The 20908-nt window shown below is 48.0% G+C and overlaps 1 protein-coding gene across 3 annotated transcripts in view; it reads left to right on the top strand.

The window, feature by feature from the left end:
- Positions 1 to 18116, top strand: part of Wdr91 (WD repeat domain 91) — a 28033-nt gene extending 9917 nt beyond the window's left edge. Inside the window, exons 7-15 of one of the 3 annotated variants that reach the window (XM_021263637.2) lie at positions 6172 to 6330; positions 7529 to 7722; positions 8191 to 8341; positions 10065 to 10159; positions 10280 to 10448; positions 13964 to 14072; positions 14666 to 14778; positions 16960 to 17062; positions 17659 to 18116. In XM_021263637.2, the coding sequence (XP_021119296.1) occupies positions 6172 to 6330; positions 7529 to 7722; positions 8191 to 8341; positions 10065 to 10159; positions 10280 to 10448; positions 13964 to 14072; positions 14666 to 14778; positions 16960 to 17062; positions 17659 to 17669 (1104 nt within the window). In that variant the 3' untranslated portion in view covers positions 17670 to 18116. Of the gene's footprint in view, positions 1 to 6171; positions 6331 to 7528; positions 7723 to 8190; positions 8342 to 10064; positions 10160 to 10279; positions 10449 to 13963; positions 14073 to 14665; positions 14779 to 16864 lie in introns of all 3 variants that reach the window. The other 2 variants (XM_004851226.3, XM_087206285.1) reach the window with 2 other exon arrangements.
- Positions 18117 to 20908: the final 2792 nt, after the last annotated feature.

The raw sequence follows: 20908 nt of genomic DNA, 5'->3' as shown, positions 1-20908 counted from the left end.
ATCTTATTACACAGATAACCTTTAATTGGCTGTAATGTAAAGAAAGCAAAACATTCACAAACTTCTGCACTTCTAACTCTTATTACTAGCAAATTACTTCCTAGCTATTGAGACATCAGTGGGAACAAGAGCCACCGTGGGGCTGTTCCCACGGAGCTGGGAAGCATGGAGAAAAGGGCACCCCCCTGCCCTGTCTTTCTGTCTGCAGTTTCTTTATTCTGAGGCCTGCCGTCTGGGTAGCTTTGTTTTGGTTCTTGTGAGACCGAATTTCTGGAACTTATTTCCTGTCCCAGTTGGAATATTGCCTGGCAAGCTTGGTAAGGCTCTGAAATTGCTCCTGATCTACTCAAGCCCCAAAATGAATGAGTGTCAACTTATATCTGTCCCCAGAGGGAGAAGGTCACATGATAAAACAGGTTACAATAGGGCTGGGGATTTAGCTCAGTGGTTCTGCCACCTGCCTTGCAAGCACAAGGTCCTGAGTTCAATCCCCGGTACCCCCCAAAACACTCCTCCCAAAACCAGGTTCCAGCCTCTCTCCTGAATGGTAGGAGTCAGGAAGATTGTGATGAATATAACTTAAGCCACTGGGGAATTAAGTTATATGATGCCAGTGGGTAAGATTTTTGTGAAGTTTGCCCATAAAACATCAACTACTGGTTATGTCACAATAAACATTTATTTAAGTGGTGCACTTTTGTAGCTAGACACAAATTTACCTTAACCTCCTAAAGTGATTATGGACAGCTGTGTTCGTCAGCTTTTAATGCATGGTTACCCTTCATTGTTGTGTACCCTTCTGCAATGACTACCTCAGTTACAGTGGAAGAAGCTCTCTTCTCTTTAAGCAGGATGTAAGAGGTCATATTTGGCTTTGTGGCTCACTAGGTATAAACTATTCTGTTGTACAAGCAATTCTTAATTTATTGTCTTGCTTTGTGTTTATGCCTATTTGTAGCCAGGCATGGTGGCACATGCCTGCAATCCTACCTCTTGGCAGGCTGAGGCAGGAGGATCACCATGAATTCTAGGCCAACCTGAACTACGTAAGTGATATGCTGTTTCACACCCTCCTTTCCCTGTAACAAAACCCATTTGTATTTTCATTTTGAAAAATATGAGCCGTCCATCCCAGCCTGATGGTGTACTGGACAACTTCCTTACCATCCTGATTTATAAGGGAAGCATTGCCTTCATACTTCTTCCATACTACTTTGTGTTGAGTTTTCTGCTGTAGCTAGGGAAGTATTCCAAGTGGCTTTTGATCTAGCTAGAGAATTAGAAGCCTCTGCCTACCAATTGGGCCACTTGAAGTGAGCACTCTTAACACCAAGCATTGGAAAGGAAAGGACATCATTTATCAGATGTAGGGAGTATGTGAGGAAAGAAGAGGGCCTCAAAATGCTTGTCACATTTCCTACTTTTGGTCTCTGAGGCAGGATAACCATGCTGTGCACAGAGGACATTCATGTAGCAGGCAGAAAAATGTGGTGGACATGGCAGCTCCTGGACTGGGATGTGTCTGTTCTCAAGGGAGCTCCAGAGCATCACCTGGAGGGGTGGTGCACATTGGCAGGAGCCCACCTCCCCAGCCATGGTCTTGACAGCACTCCCAACGAACAGGCCTCCGTCTCCTGAAAGTTCCTCTTTGGGGTGGACACTTAGCTCTCAGTGGCTCTTGTTTTCCCAGAACACAGTTGTTACTGACGTGTTTCTAATAGTTGGTATTAAAACGTGCTGTAGGTCATCAACACAGGCTTGCTATTCTTGCTTTCCTTATGAATAGGCCAACAGATGTTTTTCTTTTCTGTCTCCAAGGGAGTAGAAGAAGCCACAGAAGTAAAATACTCAGTCAGCACTGTGCAGTCTTACCAGATAAGGGGCCCTTCCTTTCCTTCCTCTTCTGGCTCCACACAAGAGTCCTTATCATTGTCTCTAGACTATTGTCATCAGGGCTCCTGCTCAACCTGTGCTTTAGCTTTTCTGGCACTTTCTGATAGGTTTGCATTACTCCTTATGTGTTAAACTTACCACTCACTCCTTTAAGTGTTTTCCTTTTTCTTTTGGTGGCAGAAAATGGCCAGTATTTCATGCTTCAGAATCTGTCATCCCTCACGCATGCACTAATTCCCTTTAAAATCTCTTTTTTTCACTGGGTGTCCATACCTATAATCCCGATACTGTAGGAGGCTGAGACAGGATGATCACAAGTTTGAGTCCAGGCTTTGCAGTTTAGCAACTAAGGGAGACCCTGTCTCAAAATAAAAAAGTGGGGGAGGGCTCGGAATGCAGGTGAGTGTGAAGGCTCTGGGTTTAAAAACCAAAACAAAACAAAACAACAAACCCACAACCCTTTTCTTTTCTCTGGGTATTCCAAGACCTGTTCCAAAAAGTTTTGGGTCTGATTGTGCCAGGTTCCCTTTGCTTTGTACATCCTAAAGGGATCACTATTCCCCCAAGATTTTCAGTCACATGAGTATAGCCAACCAGCTTTTTTATAAATCCACAAAAAGCCCAGTGTGGTAGATTTCCTATTACTTCCTTTATTTTCTACTAAATGAAATTGTCAACAAAACACTCATCAGATGTTGTGCTTATACAGATTGAGCGTATCTAATCCAAACATCTGAAATCCAATGTGCTGAAAACTGAAACTTTTTGAGCACCAACAAGATATCGCAAGGGAAAATTCCATACTATGAAACAAAATTATTAAAAGTATTGTATAAAATTACCTACCTTCAGCCTGTGTATATAAAGAGTATATTAAATCTAAATGAATTTTTAAATTTAGATTTGAGTCTTAATCCCAAAGATATCTCAGAGACCCCCAAGATAGCACAAAAATCCCAAAATCCAAAAAATCTGAAATCCGAAACACTTCTGGTCTCAAGCATCTTGAATAAGGGATAAAGAATACCCCTCTTCTCTTCCCTCCCCTTCCCTTCTCCTTTCTCCTTCTTTCTCCTTTCTCCTTTTTTTTGGTATTGGGGGCTGATTCTAGAGCCTTTGAACTGGGCTACATCCCAGCCCTTTAAAAAAATTTTTTTTTGTTTTGAGAGAGACTCATTAAGTTACTCAGGCTGGACTCAAACTTGTGATCCTCTGCTAGGATTATAGGTGTGTGTGCGCTCAGCTCAACTTGTATTAGAAAAAGTGGTAGATGTTGGGATCTTCCTTCCAGCCATTCATTGCTCCCGTAGTTTCTTCATCTGTCAGTCCATCCACTTATGTATTTAGTCAGTCATTAACGAGGGTCCCATCTGTGCCAGGCAGGTGCTGGGTGTTAGGGATCCAAAGATGTGTGAGGCAGGGTCACTGTTTGGGAGTAGGAGGTGAGCTTCTCAAGTGTTCAAATATCGTTGTGTAGTGAATACACAGCTCAAGCAACATCCACACTCTCTCCAGCTCTTTATCCACTTGGAAGTTCTCAGCCAGAGTTTTTATGGATTTGTTGAAAGGTCACTATAAGTACTCAACATTGTGTTGTGACTTACCCTCTTTTTTTTGTTTTTACATTTTTTTGTTTTACACTTTCAACCTTATAGAACAGTTGCAAGAATAATATAGAAACCCCCCTGCCTCCTCTATCCATTTGAGTTTTACCATTTTGCCTTCCCATCAGGAATTTATGAGAATTCCTTGTTCCCCACAGCCTCAGCAGCAGAATCTATCCAGTTCTAGAACTTTTACCAATAAGACGTGTAAAAAATGGTATCTGAGTGCAGTTTTAGTATATTTTTCTCCTACTATGAGTGAAGCAGATCTTTTCACTTGTTTAGAGTATTCTTGAGTATTTCTTATAAATTCTGTTTTTATCTTCTCCTATTTCTCTATATAAATGTTGTTGTTTTCCCCTGCAGTTTATGTTTATCATGTGTCAAAGATATTAGGCAACAGGCATAGTGATGCATGTCTCCAATCCCAGCCACTCAGGAGACTGAAAGAGATTGAGAGTTTGAGGTCTGGCTGGACAATTTAGTGAGACCCTGGCTCAAAATAAGGAATTTTAAAAAAAGATTGGAACTACTTTCATGTCTTTATAATTTTCTTTATGTAGATTTCACACACTTTAGTCAAGTTTATTTCTAGATACTTTATATTTATTATTGCCATAGTAACTGGGACTCTCATACTACCAGTATATTCTCTACCTGGTCATTATTTGTGTTTATGAAAGCTACTGATTTTGCATTTTGTTTTTACATTCTACTACCATGTTCTTTTGGGTTAGTTTTAGCATGTATTTTCAAAGAGTTTTCAGATATACTGTCATATCATCTTCAAAAAAATGATAGTTTCACTTCTTTTCCAATTCTTCAGTCGCTTAATTGGTCCTTTTATATAACTGTATTCATATCACCAGTACAGTGTTTAATAGAAGTGGAGACAATGTGTATCTTGCCTTGTTCCTTAACAGGACTCCCTCACATGTTTCCAACTAGTTTTACGAAGGAAGGTGAAGGGTAACATACACATCCACACACATAGGAGACTGTTTAATAGTATTTTGTTTAAGAAATTTGCATTGATATTAATATTGATACTGATCTGTAATTTCCTTTCTTGTGTACTATCTTTATAAAATTTAGATAAATGCCTCATAAAAAATAATGTGGGCGCTTTCCTTCATTGTTATACTTTGAAATGATTTTTATAGCATTGGGACCAAGTAGTTCCTGTGGGTTTGATAGAATTCATCTGCAAAACCATTTGGGCCTGATGTTTTACGGTGGGATAGTTTTTGGATACATATATAACCTTATCTCATTGTTTTTTCTGTCTAGAAAGTGGTCTATTTAAGTTTTCTGTCGTTACTGGTAGACCGTATTTTCTTTAGAAATGGTTCCTTTCAGCTAGATTTCCATCTGGGACTGCAAAGAAGTTACCATACTTACAGTGATTCTGAGACACATTAAAGTTTGAGGACCTCTGCCTGTTCTCAGTACACTGAACATATGGGCTTCTGAGACTAAGTTTTAGCAAGTTATCCTGTTTTGTACCCTTAGGATTACTTAGTTCCTGAATCTCCTCTGCCATTCCTTTTGCTCTCTTACATACCCTTCACAGAATCTACTTGTACTGTTATCTGGATTGTTTTCTTTTTTCTAAAAAAATCCATCTTACAGATCACTTGGGCAGGTTGATAAGTCTGTCAAACGTGTATAATAGTTGTTCCAGGATTTTGTGACAGTCTCACTCACTTTAACAACTGCCACTAACGCAGGAAACCAGTCTTCCTTTTTAGCACTCTGTGTATTACTAGGTGTGGAGTTCCCATACCACCTTTTAGATTCTGTCAACATGTCACAGTTTCTGGAGACACATTTTAGAACTCTTCAGGCTCTGCTCATTGTCCCCTGGATCGGTGAATGTGGGGAGGAATCAGTGGGTTTGTGTATGGGGTTGGCACTATGGATCCCATCCCAGGACCATGTGAGGGGTGCCCTGGTTGCCCCATGCAGCTCAGTCTTCAGTTGTCTTGATTGCTTTCTGCTCCTGGGAAGCAAAGGGGAGTCTTGGGGTGGGGTGGACATTATTGGGTTCATTCTCTGTTGCTGTGGGTTTGGTGGACCTTATTACTCTTGGTATGAAAGCGAGCTAGAAAATGTCAGTTTCTTTCCTGTCCCATTTGTCTTGCTTAAAGATTCTTAGGTTTCCAACAATGGCCGTTAAAAATTTCTGGCTGTCTAGTAGTCATTTTCAAATACTTCAGTATTTGTTAACATTAGCCGTAGTCCTGTAGTTGGCCCAGAATGAGAGACTGCATTGTGTTCCCTTTCCTGTCACACAGGGATTCTTGTTGCATGTGTGTTCTTTTATATTGTGGACACATACAGTTGTGTGTAAACGTTTATAACACAGAGCAGGGACCTGGCCTGCCTTGGTTATTGCCTAGTAAGTGCTGGGCCCCTTACCCTTATGGATTGCTCCTATTAGATGAAGGAGGCTATCTGCCTATGTCCAGGTAAGACAGAGAGTAGGCTACAGGTAAGGATGGACAGAAGGGAGCCCAGACTGACTGCAGTTCTGTCTGCACTTGAGCTCCCTGCCCATGCCAGCCAGAAGCTGCTGGGGAGAAGCTACTTCCTGCACTTGCTTCCCTCCTGGCTCTTGTCCCTGCCTGGGCAGGCAGGAGCAGACTTTTCACAGTCTGCTTCTTGTCCCTAGGCCACCAAGGGAAAGGACCTGACAGCTGGGGCCAAGGATGGGAAGAGCCTCCTATGCGGGCCGGTCCCTGGAGAGTCGAGCTGGGCTCAGCAGCGGCAGCGGCGCCTGCAGGACCATGGCAAGGAGCGGAAGGAGCTCTTCTCTACCACCTCTTCCCAGGTATGAGGCATCCCTTAGCTCCCCTGAGTTCTGCTGCTGTGCAGGCCTGGTCTTGCTTGATTGCTCTTTGCTCTTGTACTTTGGTGGTTTGGGGTGGTATTTTGCCTGGTTTTTCCCTGGCGGCATTTTCCTAGACAGGGTCTGGGAATGCCAGGCTGCAGAAAGGCTGTGAGGGGGTCTGGGCTGGCTGAGCCCTGGCCTGCTGGTCCCTCCCTGGCTTAGCCGTGCATGCTGCACACCACAAGGCTTGAGACTGGGTCCCCTCCGTGTGACTTGGTCCTTGCCTGCAGGACCCTTTTCCCTGTTTTGAGGGTGGCTGTGCTGAGAGTTGCTCCCAGACCCCAGACCTACCTGGGCTGGGGTTCTCCTCCTGGGAAAGTAGGTCAGGTCTGCACCTCCTGACAGGATAAGCTGCTTCCGGTTCCACGTATACCCAGATGGTAGACAGCAGGTGTACTGGTTCACCTTCTTGACCATTATCTCCTTTGTGGCCTTCTTGCCTATTTTAATGGCATTTTTGATAATGAACAGTTCTAGTTTGGTAGTAGTAGATTCTAAAAGCTCAGATCTCAACTCATTCTCTTCTTGAACTAATCCACCTGCCACCCTGAGGGCCACTTGAGGAACACCAGGACAAGATGACCAGTTCCCCTGAGCCTGGGGTTTGTCTGTGAACACAGGGTAGCCATGGAGTTGGCATCTCAGGTCTCTCGTCCTTACTTGGTCATTTGCCTCAGTTTCTCAGGCACAGTACCCACTTCCCCGGAAGAGGTCCTGGTCAGTGTGGGGTACACTGTGAGAGCCATGGGAACACTGCAAACCTGGCTTCATCTCCAACTCTGCCCTCTGCCAGCCTGTGGCAGCTTCTGCTTTCCCGAGTTTCCATAACTGTAAATGGGGCAAATAATAGCATCTCTCAGCCTAGCACTGGTGCATGGGAGGCTCTCACTAAACGTGTCCATTACCTTTGTCACACTACTTTATGTCACAACAGGAGTGTATCCAGACAGGGAGGTGGGGAGCAGAATCTGCAGGAAGCAGTTGTCCTGGGAGTTGGTGCCGCCCCTGCCAGGATGAGCTGAGTGTGGGCCTCACAGCCCAAGCTGTGCTCTGGACTCTGACCACCAACCACTCCCGCTGTCCTCCCGTGTGTGGGGACCTCCTTTCAGCTGATGTGTCCCTGCTTTTCTGGCCACAGTGTGCAGAGAAGAAGCCTGAAGCTGGTGGCCCAGAAGCTGAGCCCTCCCTGGATCTTCACACGGAGCTGGTGGAACCACTGACACGGGTGTCCACAGCCGGGCCTGAGGGAGCAGGAGGCCGCACGGAGCAGCCCTTCATCGTGCTGGGTCAGGAGGAGTATGGGGAGCACCACTCGTCCATCATGCACTGCAGGTGGGCCAGGATGGGCAGCCAGGGAAACATGCATGTGAAGGTGTGGGCAGGAAGATGGGGATAGGGAGTTGAGTGGTCCCTGAAAGACAGTGGTCCCCCCAGGGTCAGAGGAGGGCTGGACAGCTGCTATCTGGGTGTCCGGTGGGGGCTGCTGTGCAGTGGTCAGCCCCTGCTCTTTCAGTGTTTCTCTGAGTTTTAGAAACAAGCTGCCTTTTGTTTTAAACTCCAAAACTCTGCAGTTTTAAATTGCTTTATGGGCAAAGGCATGGTGCTTAATGCGTTTTTCTTAAGTGAATGAAAACTTCTAGCAATAGTCTGCACTCATCCTTTGAACAATAATCCCATTTGAGCAATAATCCTTTGGGATTATTGCTGAGTATAGTTGGAGAATTGGACAAGTGATCATCTTGGCATTAGCTGGAGAGAGTGAGGCTAGGGTATCCATACCTCCGTTTCTCTCTTGTGCAGAGTGGATTGCTCAGGGAGGAGAGTCGCCAGCCTAGACGTAGATGGGGTCATCAAAGTGTGGTCCTTCAACCCCATCATGCAGACCAAAGCATCCTCCATTTCCAAGTCACCGCTGCTCTCCCTGGAATGGGCCACCAAGCGGGACAGGCTGGTGAGTGATGTTTTGCCTACGTACGTGCTTGCTCTGGGGTTTTCAGGACTCTTCACAGGCTGACCTAAGGTCAAATCCCAGCCCTCTTCTCCATCACTGGGATTTGGGACCCTTGTTTACTGGCCTAGCAGGCTCCTGTTTGCAGTGGTGGTGATTAATAAGAATTGAAATAAGGGGACCGTGTGCCTGGCTTCTTGTCCTCTCCTGTGTGTCCCTGTTGCTAACCACTTTTTCAGTGTGTTCCCTCCTGCCACCGAGACTCCTCCTGTCTTTGCCCCAGCAGTAGTAGCAGCTTATGTTGGTGAGAGGTGAAATTTCAATTTGTGATCTTGATGGGTCTCATGGCTCCCAGGAATAGCAGTGTTTTCTCTGGAGTTTAATATTTGAATAGGATTTGTGTAGTTAAGGAGGTAAAATTGATTTCTTACTTTTCTTCTGTTTTTCAGAGATACTACCCTGTAGCCCAAGAGGCAAACACTGGCTTACTGTAATTTTTGACAGCTGCAGGATTTATCTGTATGAGACTAGCATCTCAGGGCCTTCCCTGGACCAGGGTCCATTTGCCAAGCTGATGCTGAGGTCAACATTTAGCTAATATTTCTGAGGAAAAGATAACCATAGACCTGGGCTGCTTCTGGTGATATTATCATTTTTGAAACTTTTTACGATATAAATCACAAGTTGTCCTGCAGGCAAGGACAACCTCTTTTATGTTTTTCTGGAGGTCTTTACATAGCCAGAGCCAGATCTGTTCCCTGAAAAGGAGAGTGGGCAGTGACCCAGGCCCCATGATTAGCCAGGGCCAGTACCAGGAGTGAGCAGGAATCCAGATTAGAAAAGCTGGGATTTACAGCCAGAAGAGAAGAGGGAAGAGTGAAGGGTCTCATGTAAGCAGCCAGCGTATTTCCGAGTGTTTCTGAGGTAGCACATTGCTCTCATTCCTCAGGTGCTATATCAGTCTGTTTTCTGTTACTGTAATGAAATGCCTGGCTGGGAACTTTATAAAGAAAAGAGGTTTATTTAGCCCATAGTTCTAGAAGAGTATAGTGGCAGCATCCATCTGGCTCTGGTGAGGGCCCCCTTGGCAGCATTACACCATGGTGATGGCATCACAGGAGTGTGTACCGGAAGGAGAGATCATGGGTCAAGACAGGAAGCCAGAGACAGATTTAGGCACCAGGCTTGAGAGCAAGCAAGAGAGCGGTACTGGCTCTGAGACCTGCATTAATCCCCTCTGAAGGTAGAGCCCAGTGATCCAGTCACCTGCCATCTCTTATGTCCCACCCAGCCTCATGTAGCTACACTGCAGAGTAAGTCTCCAGTGTGTGAGCTCTGGAGTACCACTCAGCCTCGCCCAAGCACAGATTCTGGCCCAGGTTGTCTTCATGTCTTTCTGTAATTTTGTCATTGTTGTTTTGAGACAGGGTCTTGCTATGTATTTCAGGATGGCCTTGAACTTACTGTGTGACCCAGGCTGGCCTTGAACTCACAGTAATCCTCCTGCTTCAGCTTCCTGAGTGCTAGGATTACAGGGGTGTGCCACCAGGCCTGGCTTTTCTCTTAATTTCTAAGTGTGGTCTGTTGTGTGCAGATTATCCCTGTCTGCCTCGTTTGGTGCAGGAGGGGCTGGCCCTGCAGCCCGCCCAGCCTGACACCTCACATGGACAGGCCTGGCCCGCTCCAGAAGTCCTCCCTGACTGTGGCCTGTGGCTTCTTGTTCCAGCTGTTACTCGGCAGTGGTGTGGGCACAGTGCGTCTCTATGACACGGAAGCCAAGAAGAATCTCTGCGAGATCAACATCCACGATGATATGCCCAGGTGAGCTGAGGCCCTGCCTGTCAGGGTCAAAGCTGCTCTACTGAAAGTGCTCTGTGGAGCCAGGCCTGCCCTCCCGCTGTGGGCGGGTGACTGTCTGACTGTAGCCCACGTGTGTTGCAGAATCCTGTCTCTTGCGTGCAGCCCCAATGGGGCCTCTTTTGTCTGCTCGGCCGCAGCTCCAAGCCTCACCTCGCAGGTGGACTCCTCAGTACCAGACATTGGCAGCAAGGGCATGAACCAGGTTCCTGGCAAGTTGCTGCTGTGGGACACGAAAACCATGAAGCAGCAGGTACAGGCCCTGCCTGGGGCTCCTGTGGCTGGGTGCTCTGTCTGGAGGGCGTGTTGCCTTTGTACTCCAGTGTTCTGCCAGGTCTCCTCTGGTTTTTGATTTGTGAGAAAATGTCCAAGCTTCAAGGGTTGAAAAGTAATGCACCCCCGTTGGTAAAATTATGAGCAGCTGAAGGTAGCCACGGTCTCAGAAGTCACCCAGCACCTCCTAGAGTACTATTCATCTTATTTCTTAGGAGTGGACCCCTTCTGACTCCAGTACTTTAGAATTGTGTGCATTCCAGCGGTAGCCAGCCATAATGAGGACAGGTGCTTATTTACACACAGTGACAGCTACCGTTTGGCTTGCCCCAAACAGTAGCAGGTGCTGGCAGCTGTCATTATATTTCTAGAGTGAGAAATGCCCTTAAACGCACCTGTTGAGAAGGTAGTGGTGTTTCTTGTTACAACTCTTCAGAAGTGGTGTGTCCTTTATGTGAAGGCACTGATCTCTGGTGCTGCCTGGCACTCGGGGTTCTGCTTCACAGGCGGGCTATGTTCCAGATGTGCAGTCTGCATCTTTCTGCGCCTGCCTGGGATCAGGCTCACCGTCTGTGTGCCCCCGGGAAGTCTTATGGTCTCCGAAGCCAGTCAGGGCATCGTCACCTTTGCTCCTTGCACATTTGTCCTGTCTTGGCTTTCTTCATTTGACACATGCAGCCACTCAGACCCTGGGTATCTTCTGTGAACAGATGCTGGTCCTGCCACGTCTGAACTGGGCTTCTAGTCTGACTGCTGCTCATCATTGGTAGGACATGGCCTAGTTACCCTGGCAGGGCATCTGCAGGACCCCAAAGGCCTCTGCCCACTGCCTCCCCAGCACTCTTAATTTGGTCTCTCTTCATTATTGATGTTTTGCTATTTTCTGCCACATCTCTTAGCACAATTTGTAACCTTAAGTTTACTTGTTATTTTCAAAATTTTAATTTGAATACATGAAAATATTAAAATCATAGGTATATGGTATAATGAGTAGAAAAGCAGTAAAATGAATGCCTGGTTTATTTTTGCAGAACTGGGGGTTCAGCCTTGGGTGCTCTACTACTGGGCTACATACTACCTGTTTATTTTCATTTATTTTTTCTTTCGAGATGGGTTCTTGCTAAGTTGCCCAGGTTGCCCTCAAACTTGGATCCTCCTGCCTCAGCTACCAGAGTATCTGGGATTATAGGCATGTGCCACTGTGCCTGGCTTTGAGTGCCTGGTTTAAATGTAGAACATTTTACCAATCCTTTTCGTGTTCTTGTGTGCCCTTCCCAATCTCTGGCTCCTTCTCCCTTCCAGAGAGAGCTTGGTTTGCTGTGGCCTTACATTTTAGAAATTAGTTTGTCACATAAATATATGTTCCTGAACAGCATAGCTTTTGTCTTGTGTTTTTTTCTCAATTTATATGAGTGGAATCATGGTATGTGTATTTTTCTAGGCTCTTAGCTGGGTCAGTCTCATTTTCAATTGGCTTTGCTGAGAAGTTCGCGCCAAGTGGAATGGCCTTGGTTATCTTCTCTGTCTGGCTGCTTTTAAGATCTTAGTATCTGTGTATATGGGTGCAGAGTTTTTGGCTGTTTAATTTTCAACTTTTCAACTCCTGCTCAGGATTGTTGCATTTTCTAAAGCGAGGGTTTGTGTTTGTTCAGTCAGTCACCTTTTTTCTAGTACTACAGCTCCGTGGTTATCTCTTACCTTCTGGAACTCCAGTTAGGTAATGTTTAGGAATGTCTTCTTCCTCTTTTTTGTTTCACTTTGCTGTATTCATGAAGATCGCTTCCTCTGCTCTAATGAGTTTCTAATTCTCTTCTCCATTGTATGTACTCCTCTATTTGACTGGTGAAGATATTAATTTCAGTTACTGTATTTCTCATTTTTACAAACCTGTTCTGTCATGCTTATACACTTCCATTTTTACGCATATTTGTAGTTCCTCCTTTTATTTTGTGGAACATGTCCAACTCACTGATTTTCTGTTCTGTCTGGTAATTCATGTCTGAAGTCTCTGAGTTTGGTTTTGCTCGCTGCTGTTTCATGGGTGCTCACTCCTGTCTTGTTCTCCTGTGTCCTGTGAATTTTGAATGTGGGCTCGTGTTTCTGGGAGCTTTATGCTTGAGAACATTTTGAGGTTGGGGTGGGGGCGCATTTCTCTGGAGGAGATCTGCATTCACTTTTGCCAGGCACCTGAGAACTTTAAAATACTGTTTGAGGCTTCTCAGGCTACAGAGGGATTGGGAATTGGAATTCTAAACCCATGTCACAGGCAGTTTGTGGTTATGGATTTGGAGAGAGGTGGAGTAGGTTTGTTTCTAGTTCACTCTTGCACTGAGGATGTAGCTCTTTGGAGTCCTAGCCATGTGTGAAGATTTATCATTTGACCTCGAACAAGCCTTACACTTGGGGCTGTGGGCTTCTGAGCTGCATGGCTGTGTCTTAGTTACTTTTGCTTCACTGAGACACAGTACCTGACATCCACACATTAAAGGAGGAAAGGCTTATGTAGCTCACAATTTGTAGAGGTGTCAGTCCATAGTTGGCTGGCTCCAAGGCAGGGTGGCCTGGAAGACAGGAAGCAGCAAGCCTCCTTTTCTCGTCTATCCCATACAGGCTACCAGCATTTTGGGTGGTGCCACCCGCACCCAGGGTGGGGCTTCCCATTACCCATACCCAGACTAATCCAGTACCACACATCCTTGATCCCAGTATCACACCCTCAATCCACATTCACGCATCCTAGATCCAGCCACCTCTGAAAATTCCCACCTTTGAGCATATGAGGCTTTGTGGGGACATCTAGATACAAGCCATAGCAGCTGTCGGAATGAGGATAGAATCATCTATATTTGATGAATGCCTCATAGTGAAAGCCACCTTCAGGGGTCTGTAGTCCTCAGAAGTCTTGCTTTCTCCTTTGTTTTGGCCTTAGAGGATTCTTGGATTTGATAACTCAGTATTGGCTATGTGTGTTTCAATAACATTGCATAACATTCATCTTCACTTTTAGTCTCTGGGGAATAACAGGGCTCCTAGGGTTCTATATTGCTTGAAATGATGTTCTTTATTCATCATTAGATTAGTTAATAGACCGTAAGTTCCATGAGGTGGTTTTATTAACTCTGGTCCGTTTCTGTGGGGAGATGCTTGGCCTTGACGGAAGGGGATCCACACCTCAAGCTGAGGACCTTTACTTGGCTGGTCCTCTGTGCCTGGACTGCCTGTCAGGAAAGCCAGTCCAGGAAGTGGAATGACTCGTCTTGGAATGCACTGGGAAAAGTTGTGGTTGCTGAGATATGGGTTACTTCATTGGTATCTAAGGCAGCGTGGAAACTCGAATATCTGTAGGCACAGTGACCTTGCCTCTCAGAAAAGTGCAGTGGCTCACAAGTGCAGTACTTTGGCAAAGGCGCAGGTCTGTTTTTCCAGAAGGAGGGAGTGGCAGAGGACCCATCGTGTGCTGGGTGTGCTTACTTTGCCTATGTTCGGCTTTAATAGCTCCAGTTCTCTGTGGACCCAGAGCCCATTGCTATCAACTGCACGGCTTTCAATCACAACGGGAACCTGCTGGTCACAGGGGCAGCTGATGGCGTCATCCGGCTGTTCGGTACGAAATGTTGCGCGTGGCAATCCTGGCTGCCCCGCTGGAGTCGAAGCTATTGTGAAACCCCAGTATCACATGCAAGTGCTGAGCGTCACTCTGTAGAGTTTTTGAAACACCCAGCACAATTGACTTGTGCATTGTCAGCGTGAGTAGACATGGGAGTGGGGTGAGCTCAGCAGTCCTTGGTCTTGGACTGTTCATCTGAGTCCTTGTCGCCATCTGGTAGGCAGGAGGACACATGAGAGCAAGGCCCTTTGCCCACTGCCTGTGGGTGGCTTGTTCTCTGTCACCAGGGAGATATCTCCAGGGTCTAAGATGGGATGAGGTATCTTTGGTGGCTCCCCAGGGGCTTGGGGGAGTCACGGAGGCCTTGTAGGAAGGACTCCTTCCTGTGTCCTCTGGCTCTTATGGGCTCCTCAGGTGAGCTCCTGCTCCAGCAGGGATTCTGAGCCTCACTGTGACCCAGTGAAAGAAGCTGCTTCTGCACCTCCAGGATAGCCTGCCCTGGTGGGCACTGTTGAGTTGGGGAGGCCTGAGCAGTGGGCGGTGCCCCCTGAGGTGCCAGGACACTATTTTCGCTGCATCTCCCGCCTCAGACATGCAGCAGCACGAGTGCGCCATGAGCTGGCAGGCCCACCATGGGGAGGTGTATTCTGTGGAATTCAGCTGCGACGAGAATGCCGTGTACAGCATTGGCGAGGATGGCAAGGTAGGTGCTGCTGGATCTGTGAGTGAGCTTGGTGGGACACCAGTGGGCTGGGGCTAGACCTGTCCATGTGGCCTACTCCCCTCTTTCCCCCAAAATAAGAGTGAACCGGAGAAAATCAGCCTTGAAGACTAGAGATAAAAATGCCAGCCCTGTAGAGGCATGTTTACGGTCAAGATACACCTTGGTGGACCAGGGATTTAGCTCAGTGGTTCTGGCACCTGCCTCGCAAGCGCAAGGTCCCAAGTTCGATCCCCAGTACCAAAACCAAAAAAAAACGATATACCTTGGTGAGCATGGTAATTGTGCGGCCTTGTGACCACCATGCATGAGTAGTGTGCCAAGAGGCTGGGGGTGGCCTCCCAGAGGCACAGGCCTGAGCCGAGTCCAGAGAAGTAAAAAGGATCCCCCCCCTTGCCAAGGAGAAGGAAATGACCCCATGGAATCCCTCTCTAGAAGGTCAAGTTAGGGAAGGAATCACAGCTACCTTGAAAGGGAGCTCAGGGTAGGCATGGGGGGTCACTTGCCTGTCACTTGTGTCTTCCTGTACTTGTAGGATTTCATACTGCTGTATTTCCCTGAAAATAAGGCCAGGGTCTTATGTTGAGTTTTGCTCCAAAAGGTGCAATGGGGGTTATTTTTCAGGGGCTGTCTTATGTCATTTATGTACAACAGTGTACATTTATTCATGTTCAGCAGTCTGCCTCTGTTTGAACACAGTCATGTCATCTTCTGGAACATCGTCATAACCCTCCCAACCTGAATTCTGGCCTAAATGTCTTGCGACTCCATTTCCCATAGAACTATTGGTCCCAATGTCTCCTGTCCAGCAACAGGGCTTTCCTTAAATGTGTGCTTTGCATCTGTGTAGTCTACTCTCAGTGCATTGGTACAACACACCACGTACTGAATTATGAAGATTTGTATAGACCCAAACACATTGGTTTGTTATCAAGTGTGCACAGAATTTGTGCCTTGTGTCTGTATTCCAGTTGGTCATTTGGCAGTAAGTCTCGAGTTCATCTGTTTACATAGGCATTTACCTCTCATCCAAAGTTGCCCAGTTAGGTATTGACAAATACTTAATTATAATTTATATTAAGTATTAATGTCAGTAATATTACTTATATTAATTACATATTATTTTATAATTCAATATGTCCGTCATGTGTTGCAACAGACATATGTACTAAATGCATTTATCTCGCCAAGAATCTTAACTGGGGCTTAGTTTTGGAGTAGGGCTTATATTATGAGCATCCAGAAAAATCATGCTGGGGCTTATTTTCATTAGGTCTTATTTTCGGGGAAATGTGGTAACTATCTGTATTCTCTATTGAAAACAGTAATTTCAAGATCAGGCTTTTTTTTTCCGAGTCTTATATTTGTTGTTCAGGCTGGCCTCAAACTCCTGAGCTCAAATGATCTTCCTGCTTCATCTTCCTGAGTAGACGGAATGATAGGTGTGCACCATTGTGCTTGGCCTCAATTCCTCATTTGAAAACTATAGGAAGGAATTTTTAAGTTAAAGCTTAGCTTCCTGTTAATGTGGGTAGGATTCCCGGCCAAGAGGTAGTCATAAACAAGTAGTTTGTCCATAGGGTAAACTGAGGAGTTATCCCCAGGACAGTCAATGAAGTGTGTGATAGGTTGCATTCCTGAGGAAATGGAAGCGGCTGTGGAATTTGTCCCCAGTGTGATCTCTGATAATAATTAATAATATGCACTTGGAGCCTCCCCAGCTTGGGAGCCTGGGAGCCAGGCAAAGTTGGCTGCTGTCCATTTTCCCTCTGGGGTCAGGCCAGAGGGGAAGGGAAGAGTTGGACTTTGAAATGAGGTTGCTAACTTTTTCTAGGTTTTCTTCCCAAAAAACATTGTGTTGGCAAGAGATGGAACTTGGGGTGGCTTGTGGACCTTCAGCCACAGCCCCCATTCTGCCTCTGGAACTTGCAAGGCCCGTTCTGGGCTGCCAGGGCCATGCAGAGGGAGGCGTTTGTGCCTAGCCCTGCTCTGGGTGGGCCCGGCATCCTCCCCGCTGGCCTGAGCTGGCCCCTGCTGAGCCACACCCTTGTGTGCCTCCTATTTGCAGTTCATTCAGTGGAACATCCACAAGAGTGGCCTGAAGGTGTCTGAGCACAGCCTCCCCTCGGATGCCACAGGTCCCTTTGTGCTGTCTGGTTACAGTGGTTACAAGCAGGTTCAAGTCCCCAGGGGCCGGCTCTTTGCTTTCGACTCAGAGGGCAACTACATGCTGACATGCTCTGCCACGGGGGGCGTCATCTACAAGGTAACTGTGTGTGGAGTCGGGGCGGGGGTCCTGTGTGGGGACCTGGGCCTGTGCCACCCAGAAGAGCCCTGAGAAGTCTTTGACACGGGACAGATAGTGGCTGGACCTCCTCTGAAAGGTTGCCTCACTTCCCGTCAGGAAGGTGCGGGGAGGGCAGGGACCCAGGTACTCTCTTCCGCTTGTCCATTAGCTGTCCTTGCCAAAGCTCTGTCCTACCCCCGTTCCTTGGGAACACTTCCTGTTCTAGAAGCCATGGAGGACCGAGGAAGAGTTGGGAATGGTTGGGCTGGGAGCAGCCACTGGTGTAGGAGTTCCTTTCTCTGCTGCCCAGAATTCGCCGTGAGCCAGGACCTCCTGCACCAGTGGCCGCTCCTGTACAGCGTCTCAGGGCTGTCTCCATGTGCGGCTGTAGTCAGGGAGGCAGGTACACTTCTGATCCAGGAAGTCAGGCAGACTGCACAGGTTTGCTGGCTCTGGCTATCTGCCCGGTTAGGGTGGTAGCCCAGGCTCAAGGCATTGAGCCACCATGGTAGGTACTGTGGATGGATTTGCGCGCTGCCTGCTAACACTGCACCCTCTCTCCGGGCCTCTTGCAGCTGGGCGGTGATGAGAAGGTCCTGGAGAGCTGCTTGAGCCTGGGTGGCCACCGGGCGCCTGTGGTCACTGTGGACTGGAGCACCGCCATGGACTGTGGGACTTGCCTCACTGCCTCCATGGATGGCAAAGTCAAGCTGACCACCCTGCTGGCCCACAAGGTCTGACAGGCAGCCGAGGGACCATGGAACTGGCATCATCCCAGGCCACAGGAGGGGACAGGACGCCCACTGCTAGCTCCTGCCAGCAAGTGTCCAGTGAAAGATTGTCCACCACAGTGACTGGGACAGGAGCCTCATGGGGCGGGTGACGCGCTTCCTGGAGACCAGAAGGAAAGCTCAGGGATGAGGAGAGTCAGGGCACTGTGTGGGCCCAGGAGAGTAGCAGTGTTCTGTGTTTATTTGCTTATTTGTCTTCTTTTTTAAAAAAGAATGCTCTTGCCATGAGCCGGTATACCTTTCGAGGATGTGTGTGTCCCTTTGCCCTGTGATCCGGGACCTCGGCGGGCCTTCCTCACCAGCTCTCCCTGCCCTGTGCTCGGCAGGTCCCAGGGGCTTTGCCAGGAGAAGGACATGGGCCCACCGTGCTTTGTTTTGGTCGGGCTCCAGGCAAGTTTGGAGTGTCCTCTGACTACCTGAGAGTTGGTGACATTTGTGACAGAAGCCTCTCAAGACGGGGCAGGGGCTCTGCCGCTGGCTGCCCTTGCCTTCTGATGCCTGCTATTATGAGCGTCTCTCTCTGGGTGGCTCCTCTCATTCTTCAGTTTGGCATCCTTGGGACTGACTAGTGCCTGCTGCCTGCACCCTCTGCTGGTGAATGGTGAGACAGTGAGCAATGGCCAAGTTTCCCAGAGGGTACAAGGATTTCCGGCCCGCCCTTGGGTCTGAGCTGAGCCTGGGCCAGCTTTGTCCATGCTCCTGCCCGAGGCCTGCACCCATCTCTCTGGCCTGACACCCTGAAGAGGCAGATTCTCCACAGGTGGGGAGCCAACATCCTGTCCCTCCTGTGTAACACGGCTGATGCTGGGCTCCTGTAGCAGGCATCCTGGGATTGGAGGGTCTGGGCCTGGGATTTCCACACTGGCAGGGTGATCTTGTCGCTTACCCAGAGAGGGCCACTGCTCAAGCTACCCAGAACAGTCGTTTAGAGCATAGGGCTGGCGGGGCATGCTCCTGGGTACCTACTCTGGGAAAAGCACCAAGGCTCTAAGGCTGTGGCTCCCTTCCGCTGGGACTGAGGAGAGGTAAGAAGGACTGTGTGTGTGGATGATGGGAGAAAACATCAGGGTCTGAGCAGTAAGTAGCCATTTTCAGCCATTTCAGCCCCTCAGATGAAGAAAACCCAGGCTTCCCCACTTACACTCTCCCATCTTCAGCACTGAAACAGCAGCCTCATCTGTCCCGCCCAGTGAGTGATCCTGGCTTTCATCTGGGCTGAATGAAAGGCTCCTCGCCTCCTCACAGTTTCTCTGTCTCATGCCCACAGCTGGCTGACTGTCATTACTGGTCAGAGCTCCACAGGAACCCTTGGAACCCTGGTCATCTTCCCTGTCCCCAGCCCTCCGAGAAGTGCTCATCTTCAGATACAGCGTGTGGAATTGTACCTCTCCCTCAGAGCACTTGGTCGGCATCTACCCAAGAGCCCGAGCACGCTCCCCCTTATCTGGAGGGATAGGACTGAGAGGTGGGCAAGGCCTTGGTTTCCCCTCTGCACCTGCCTGGTGCTGACCACCTAGCCTGGCCTGGCCTGTGCCTGCAGCTTTGCAGATGCATTTCTGGTTTTCTCTCTTCTTCAGACACCTGCCTGCACTTCTGCTTGCAGGCTCAGACCCAAATCCAGCCCCTTGGTGTGGCATTCAGATGCCCAGGGCTCAACATGGTGCACATGATGCACACAACATACATATTATGGACCAACTCAGCCTGGTGAATTGTTGCCTCGCAATAAACATACAACATTTTATCTATTAATTTAAAAAATAAAAAAATGTTAAAATCCCAATGCTACAGGTGTATGTAAATGTCATAGCTTGGTCTCTTACCCCCTGCCTGGGACCTGTCCCGAAACAAGGATTTTTTTTGTACTGAAGATCCAGCTGCCTTCACACAGGGCTATATCCCCAGTCCTTTTTTCCTTTTTTGTTTTTGAGACAGGATCTTGCTATGGCTGGGCTCAAACTTGCCAAGCTTCCTCCTGCCTCATCTTCCCAGAGTGCTGGGATTACAGGTGTGCTCCACCACACCTGGTTTGTAGCAAAGCATTTTATGCAGACACGAGCTTCCTGCTCTTGGGGCTCATTTTCTTTCCTTTCTAAAAGAATTAGTTTTTGCAGTGCTGGGGATTGAACCTAGGACCCATGCATGTTAGGCAACTGCTTTTGCACTGAGCTACAATCCCAGACCAAAACATTCATTTTAAAGGGTTGACTCTAGGCTGTGGTTAAGTTCACCTCAATTTTTTAAAAAGTCCAATTGTCAGTGTGAAACCTGTTTGTCCTCAATCCATTTCCATTGTAGCCATCTTAGTGTTTGTTTTTTCTCTCTTTGAATTTCTTTTCTTGGGGTTGAGACATGACCACGGAGTCCTGTCTCTTCTCTTTAACCTCAGAGAAGCCCGAGTGCTATGGAAACCCTGGGTGAGGTGCACTGTCGGTAGGATGTGGCTTAGTGGCAGAGCCCTCCCTGGCGTGTACAAGGCCTGGCTTTGGACCCCAGCACTGCCCTAGGCTGCCTTGTCCTTTATTCACGGGAGGATTCCGTGTTACTCCCCCCCCCCTTAGACTCCTCCCTGCTTATGGTGAGAGGACGCTTGATCACTTAGAGACACCTTCATGGTGGCCCTGGACAGTGGGGTGCTGCAGAGTGGCCGGTCAGCCTGCTTCCACCCCAGACCACTGACTTGGCAGCGGACCGATCCCTGACTAAACTTTGCCTGGGGTTGAGCATCAGCGTACAGAAGAGCCGGGAAGGCGCTTCCCCAGGGCAAGGGCGGCTTGGCTCCGCTGGCTCAGGGGAAAGGGGTGCCAGCCTCGGGCACCTCCGACAGCTGCTGATCCGCTGCAAATCTCAGTACCGTGACTCCTCACTGGGGTCCGACCCTGTCCACCAGATCTGGTCACCCCTAGCCTTGGAAGTGCAGGAAAGGGCTCCCCTTGGTTTGAGGACATGGCGTTTCCGGTAGGGGCTTCTCTCCTGGTTCCTGTTGGATTTCTCTGAGCCCCAAGTGCGATTTTCCTTGGCCCCAACGCCACGT

This window comes from Heterocephalus glaber, unplaced genomic scaffold, assembly GCF_053883595.1.
Source record: "Heterocephalus glaber isolate CG9 unplaced genomic scaffold, H.glaber_assembly_v1.0 deba00000621, whole genome shotgun sequence".
In the NCBI taxonomy this organism is placed as follows: Eukaryota; Metazoa; Chordata; class Mammalia; order Rodentia; family Bathyergidae; genus Heterocephalus; species Heterocephalus glaber.
This window is presented reverse-complemented; position numbering and strand designations above follow the sequence as displayed.